The sequence below is a fragment of the Myotis nattereri genome (genome assembly GCF_964212035.1).
Source record: "Myotis nattereri genome assembly, chromosome: 4".
NCBI classification, from domain to species: domain Eukaryota; kingdom Metazoa; phylum Chordata; class Mammalia; order Chiroptera; family Vespertilionidae; genus Myotis; species Myotis nattereri.
The window spans coordinates 100,600,781-100,608,112 of NC_138079.1; the positions used below are offsets into that span (position 1 = coordinate 100,600,781).

The 7,332-nt window shown below is 53.1% G+C and overlaps 1 protein-coding gene across 9 annotated transcripts; it reads right to left on the minus strand.

Annotated features, from left to right (window-relative positions):
- Positions 1-562: 562 nt before the first annotated feature.
- Positions 563-7,332, minus strand: IL32 (interleukin 32). Of its 9 annotated transcripts, XM_081089304.1 has the most exons (11): positions 6,717-7,332; positions 6,200-6,227; positions 5,384-5,422; positions 5,186-5,239; positions 4,843-4,869; positions 4,625-4,684; positions 3,257-3,295; positions 3,062-3,112; positions 2,688-2,714; positions 1,971-2,067; positions 563-1,114 (listed from the first exon to the last, which is right to left on the minus strand). In XM_081089304.1, exons 3-11 carry the CDS (start codon positions 5,396-5,398, stop codon positions 903-905), a joined length of 582 nt encoding a protein of 193 aa, XP_080945430.1. In that variant the 5' UTR covers positions 5,399-5,422; positions 6,200-6,227; positions 6,717-7,332; the 3' UTR covers positions 563-902. The 9 variants fall into 9 exon arrangements, with proteins under 9 accessions (XP_080945430.1, XP_080945428.1, XP_080945427.1 ...); XM_081089302.1 differs by lacking the exon at positions 6,200-6,227 and having other exon boundaries at positions 6,717-6,890; XM_081089301.1 differs by lacking the exons at positions 6,200-6,227; positions 6,717-7,332 and adding an exon at positions 5,507-5,792.

Consider the following 7,332-nt stretch of genomic DNA (forward strand, 5'->3'; position numbering starts at 1 on the left):
GCTGGCCCCCTCAGGCCTCAGGCCTTGCTCCAGGCTCTCCCCAGTCTCTGCATTTTCAGTCCCAGGTGAGGTGGCCAGCCCAGAGATCAGATGGCTGCCCCTCCCTACTCTGCCTTCCTTCCAGGCTCACACAGAAGTGCACTCTGCCTGCTCCCTACACCACCACTGCCCCCGTCCCTGGGCCTCAGATCTTGGAAGGAAGATGAAGGAGATTCAGAGGCCCAGCCCAGCCCCAGTGACGAAGGCCCAAAGAGGGTGGTCAGGAAAAGAAAAGGGGCCCAAGTGCCTCAGGCCTGAGCTCCTTGCGTTCAGGAATGGGCAGCTATGGAGCACTTACTATGTGCCAGGCCCTGCGAGAAGCCGTGCACAGGCCGAAATCCTCATGTGCTCATTATAATCCGTGGCCAGTGTGACCAGGGCCCTGTTTATAGATTAGAGAGACCAGGTGGCTTCTCCTTTCTCACCAGAGCTGAGATCCAGGCCTAGATCCATCTGATTGTGGCACAGCCACTCCCTGTAACCAGTGAGCACCCTGCCACCCATCCACACAGGCACTCAATTTGGTTCAATCAACTTTTGAAGCAAATTACCTTTATTGTTGAAAATATTACAGATCCCCCTTTCTCCCCATTGACCTCCTCCACCCCACTCCTGCCCCTTCCCCAGGCAAACCAACGTTTATTAAAATGCTGTAGCAAGAGAAGGAATGGGCTTCATCATTCGTGGGTGCAAGCTAGGTGGAGAGGCTGTGAACAGGGTGGAAGTGAGGGAGGTTGTTGAGGATGGGTCAAGGGTGAGCAGGAAAGCAAATGTTACTCTAGAAGATTCTTTCTGAGAAGGGGTGGGGAGAATCCAAGGGCTGGGAGGTGTGACTGAGATCCTCCAGGCCCTCATGGGACTCCTTAGACCAGGAATAAACTTGAGAAGTACTTTGCCGCACTGGAGCAGAAATCCTTAATCTCACTCCAGATGGACTTCACCATGTTGACAAGGGAGGCCCACTTCTCCTGCACCCAGGCCAGCACGTCCTGCCACATCTTCTGCAGTCGCCTTAGCATCTCTCGGAACAACCTCATTATCCATTCACAAAAGCTCTCCGCAGGCTGCTCGGCCCCTGTGAGAGAGGCTAGTTAGGAAGCCAGCGAAGTGGAATAGGGAAACTGAGGCAGATGGTTAAAGACCAAGCCTTTACAGCCACCTAATACTAGCACATTGCAAAATCCTGTCTTCCCTAAGCAGGGACACAAGAGTATGGTTTAGAGCATCGTCCCGTACACAACACAGGTTGTGGGTTCGATTCTCAGTCAAGGCATATACCTAGCTTGCAGGTACAATCCCTATTCAAAGCAAATACAAAAGGCAACCAATTAACGTTTCTCTCTCACATAGATGTTTCCCTCCTTCTCTCTCTCTCTCTCTCTCTCTCTCTCTCTCTCTCTCTCTCTCCCCGCCCCCCCCCCGCCCCCCCCCTCCTTCCTCTTTCTCTAAAATCAATAAACATAGCCACTCAGGGAGACACATAGCAGAAATCCAGTTAGTGCCAACCACTCCCAACCACAGCTGAAGTTAAAGGAAACATCTCATTTTGGCACATCAGCATAAAGCTGATGAATATTCTATTCAGAGCCTTCCTCAAGACCTCCTCTAAACTCCCAGCCTTTAAACCCTCAAGACAAAGGACCAGGAGCAAGCCCACACCTTTCTTCCCTTTCAGGCATGCATTGCCTAAACTCTGGGTCCCCATGAAACTTGCAACCAGAGGAGCAGTGGGCAGCAGCAGCTTGTCTGGACTCAATCCCTCCCCCCTAAACCTGTCTCCAAGGTCCCCCTTTCCTCTAAATTAACTGAGCAAAAGCAGTCCCGCTTAGGCTCTCTGCTGGTGCATCTTCTATCCTAAGCCCTTCCTGATTTCACTGTCCCTAATTTAATTAACGTCCTCTCAAAATCACCGGGACCTTGGTTGTGTGCACCTTCTGGCTCAGGGTCCGGCTCCGGGCCTGGTTTCTTTCCAGGGCGGACTCTGTTACGCAGTTCCTGCTGCTGCTCCGGAAGTAAGGGAGAAGATTCCTGTGGGGATGGGGCATGTGTAAGGTCCGACCAGGTTCTGACAGAAGCTCACACAGGGAGCTGCCTGCTTTCCTGCCGGCAGTCCACAGACAAAGACTTCTCGCAGAGGTTCAGCACCCCAACTCCCCTTTGCAGCTAAACCACGATGGTCGTACCTGCTTGTTGGCTGACTGGCCTCTGAGGCCAGCACCAGGCCCAGGGGGTTCCTCATTAACGCATGGAGGTGAGGGCAGGGCTTTAGCCACTGTGTGCTGGGGGGGACGTCAGGAGCTGGTGCCAGCCACCCCTCCACCCTACCCCACCCCACTCAGGGGCTGTGTATGCACATGGCAGCGCCAACATCACAAGTGATTAGGGGTGAAGGGGAAGCACAGAGGGCTGTGACAGGAGCCTCAGATGAACTTGGTTGTTGCTCTCACAGTGAGCAAATGTGGTATCAAGCGCGGCCTCATTGATGCTGCTCGGAGGAGAGGAGGGTGGGAGGCTGCAGACCTGCTCCTGCCGGCTGTGGTCTGTGGTGCCCACTGTGACCTCCAAGGGAGCCGAAGCTCACCCCAATAACCTGCCCCAGCCAAACTCCTGGGGACTGAGCTTTGGGGGAGGGGGAGGCCAAAACTCACCTCCAGCTCTTTCAGGCCTATGTTGACCTGTTGGGAAAAAATGACTTGGTTTGCATTCCCCCGGCCTCTCTCACTTTCAGTCTTATCCTCTGTTCTCAGCTCATAACTGGTCCAGCCATGTGCCTAGGGACCTGCTCTGTCATCAGTATACCTATGACTTGGACACCTCTCAGGCTCCCTGGGCCTTCCTATCCCCCACCTGTGTACTCACCTGCCACACAGGTGTGAATTTTGTCCAGTGTAAGGAAGAGCCAACCTGAGGTGGCACCTTCATTATCATCATCGTCACCTCACCGTCATCATCATCATCATCATCATTGTGAAACCACCCCACCCAAAGTGTGCAGAGCACAGGAGTGGGAACCCTGACCCACCTGGTCCTCTTCAGATTTGTGTCCATCCCAGAATGTGTTTACAGCTGCCTTCTGTAAGAAGAGATAGAGTTGGAACAAAGAGATCTGAGCCTTCTCCCTCCTGGACCCCAGGAGGACCAGAACATTCTTAGCCTCCCTCAGCAAAACCCAGGCCCCCGCCCACACCCTATCTATACATGAGGAAGAGCTTCTTACCATTTTCCTCCTCATTTCCTCAATATCATCTTTGGATGTCTGTGGAGGTAATAGTGACATTGATCTTATATGACTTATCAACTCCCAGACCTGTTGTACACATGCTCACACACTCACACTCACCATGACACACAAGCGTACAAGTATGGACATTGTTCTGGAGTGTGCAGGGCAATCTGGTTCCCAGATACCCAGGCCTCTATGGTACTAGTGAGAGTTGGCTGAGGGAGGAATTGGCAGTGGCCATCCGTCTCTGAGGACGGGACAGGCACAGCAGTGCCTACAAACAGCTGCTCTTCCTGACTGCTGGCCCCAGCACCTTGCAGGCCCACAGCACCCCAGGCCCCTTTTCACCCCTAAACCCTTGGCTCAACCAACGAGGCAGGGAGTACCCCATCGACTTCCTCATGAGTCCACCTTATGGCCCCAATCTGGTCACTGAGCCCTGGATCACTTTATTCCTCAACGATGATTCCACGATCCGTTGGTCACGATCCCAAAGCATCCTGGAGCATCAGCTCAACCTCATGGTTAGGATGCGGGTGGGGCTGGGGACAGTGGTAGGGAGTAGGGAGGTAGGAAGGCACCACAAAAAGGAGGAATAGACTCTGAGGCCAATGCCAGTACTGGGCTGCTGGCCCAGGCACCTGAGAGGATTTTTAAGTTCCCAGGAAAGCACTGCCCACCTCCCACATCCCACCTCCCACCTCCCACCTCCCACCTCCCACCTCCCACCTCCCACCTCCCACCTCCCACCTCCCACTTCCCACCTCCCACCTCCCACCTTCATGGTATTAAGATATAAAGGATCTACTGGGATTGGTGTTTGTTCTCACCTATAGACCCTCCATTCTCCAGCTCTTCCTACAAATACGTCAGGTGTAATTGTTAAAGTAACACTTTGTCCCATAAGACTCATTGTTTCTCAGTCACACACACACACACACACACACACACACACACACACACACACACACCTCTTCTCATACTTACAGAGCTGCCCCCATAATTTCTCTCCTGGACATGAGTTTTGGCCCCACAACCAGAAGCTGCTACATGAAGTAAAAGGATGGGCACAAAATGAAACTGTGGGGCCTTTGTCAAGAATTATTCAGAATTTCAGTTTGGTGCCAGGATAGCATTCAACCAGCCAGGCTCAGGGCCATCATGATGAGCATACATGTCACATTCTCATGACACCCTCCTTCCAGGGTGTGTGGGTAGGTCAGCAGCTGGTGCCAGCTATCTCTCCACCCCATCCCACCCCACCCCACTCAGGGGCTGTGTATGCACATGGCAGCACCAACATCAAAAGCGATTAGCGTGAAGGGGAACCCCAGAGGGCTATGACAGGAGCCTCAGACTCACCTGGTTGTAGTTCTCATAGTGAGCTAATAAGGTATCAAAGAAGGCCTCATTGATGCTGATCTGAGGAGAGAAGGGTGGGAGGCTGCAGACCTGCTCCTGCCGGCTGTGGTCTGTGGTCCCCACTGTGACCTCCAAGGGAGCCAAAGCTCACCCCAATAACCTGGCCCAGCCAAATTCCTGGGAACTAAGCTTTGGGGGAGGGGGAGGCCAAAACTCACCTCCAGCTCTTTCAGGCCTATGTTGACCTGTTGGGAAAAAATGACTTTGTTTAAATTCCCCCGGCCTCCCTCACTTTCAGTCTTAACCCCTGTTCTCAGCTCATAACTGGTCCAGCCATGTGCCTAGGGACCTGCTCTGTCATCAGTATACCTATGACTTGGACACCTCTCAGGCTCCCTGGGCCTTCCTATCCCCCACCTGTGTACTCACCCGCCACACAGGTGTGAATTTTGTCCAGTGTAAGGAATGAGCCAACCTGAGGTGGCACCTTCATTATCATCATCATCGTGAAACCACCCCACCCAAATTGTGCAGAGCACAGGAGTGGGAACCCTGACCCACCTGGTTCTCTTCTTTGAATTTGAGTCTATCACAGAATGTGTCTACAGCCTTCAGCTGTAAAAAGAGATAGAGTTGGTACAAAGAGATCTGATCCTTCTCCCTCCTGGACTCCAGGAGGACCAGAACATTCTTAGCCTCCCACAGTAAAACCCAGGCCCCCGCCCACACCCTATCTATACATGGGGAAGAGCTTCTTACCATTTCACTCCTCATTTTCTTGCGATCATCTTGGAATGTCTGTGGAGGTAACAGTGACATTGATCTTATATGACTTACCAACCCCCAGACCTGTTGTACACATGCTCACACACTCACACTCACCATTGCACACAAGCGTACAAGTATGAACATTGTTCTGGAGTGTGCAGGGCAATCTGGTTCCCAGATACCCAGGCCTCTATGGTACTGGTGAGAGTTGGCTGAGGGAGGAATTGGCAGTGACCATCCGTCTCTGAGGACGGGACAGGCACAGCAGTGCCTACAAACAGCTGCTCTTCCTGACTGCTGACCTTGCAGGCCCACAGCACCCCAGGCCCCTTTTCACCCCTAAACCCTTGGCTCAACCAATGAGGCAGGGAGTACCCTACAGACTTCCTCATGAGTCTCCACCTTATGGCCCCAATCTGGTCACTGAGCCCTGGATCACTTTATTCCTCAACGATGATTCCACGATCCCTTGGTCATGATCCCAAAGCATCCTGGAGCATCAGCTCAACCTCATGGTTAAGATGGGGGTGGGGCTGGGGGCGATGGTAGGGTGTGGGGAGGTAGGAAGGCACCACAAAAAGGAGGAATAGACTCTGAGGCCAATGCCAGTACTGGGCTGCTGGCCCAGGCACCTGAGAGGATTTTTAAGTTCCTAGGAAAGCACTGCCCACCTCCCACCTCCCACCTCCCACCTCCCACCTACCACCTACCACCTCCCACCTCCCACATCCCACATCCCACCTCCCACCTCCCACCTTCATGGTATTAAGATATAAAGGATCTACTGGGATTGGTGTTTGTTCTCACCTATAGACCCTCCATTCTCCAGCTCTTCCTACAAATACGTCAGGTGTAATTGTTAAAGTAACACTTTGTCCCATAAGACTCATTGTTTCTCAGTCACACACACACACACACACACACACACACACACACCCCTCCTCTCATACTCACAGAGCTGCCCCCATAATTTCTCTCCTGGACATGAGTTTTGGCCCCACAACCAGAAGCTGCTACATGAAGTAAAAGGATGGGCACAAAATGAAACTGTGGGGCCTTTGTCAAGAATTATTCAGAATTTCAGTTTGGTGCCAGGATAGCGTGCAACCAACCAGGCTCAGGGCCATCACGATGAGCATACAGGTCACATTCTCATGACACCCTCCTTCCAGGGGTCTCCCCATGGCCCAGGAGGATGGAACAGAGCCGGGTGCATATAGAGATCAGCTAGGGTGGGGCTGCACTGGTGGGAGAGGGGAACAAACACACAGTGGGAAATGGGACTCCAGGGCCTACTGTCCCCTCACCATTTGCTCTCACTCACCATGTAGTAGCTCATGGTTGCTCAGGGTTCAGAGGGCTGTGGCCTGATCGTGAGGAACAGGTATGAGAAGTGTTTCAGAGGAGCAGCCTCTTCTACAGAATCCCTTTGGCTGCAGCTCCTTTTGGGGCCCCCACTGAGCCAATCACCTTCTCTCCCACATCCTCCCAGCACAGAGCTAGCTGAGGTTTCTGAGGTTTCTGCCCCAAAGGAGGTCAGCTGATTTCAGAGCAGCAGAGGAGGGCCTGGGGGGTGGGAGAGGTGGGGGAGGGTGACCTGCCCTAGAGAATAAAGTAGGGCTAACTCACAGTGTGGGGTGGGGGGAGGGAATGAGACAAAAACAGAAAGAGAAGGAGGAAAGACAGGAAGAGGGAGGTCTAAGGACGCTGGGAGGGGAGGGCACATCCTTAAACTCTGACCATGGCTCCTCCACTCTCTGAACCAGGGAATCTCTGAGACCAGGAATGGGTCTCGTCCTCATCCCCTCATCAGCCTGAGACAGAGAAGGGGCAGAGGGAAAGTGCAGATTTCAAAAGCAGCTTGGAGCATTTCTCAGAGCTTCCCGCGGGGGAGTCAAGGTGCAGGGGAATGTCCGGAATGTCCACCAGGTCCCTCGAAC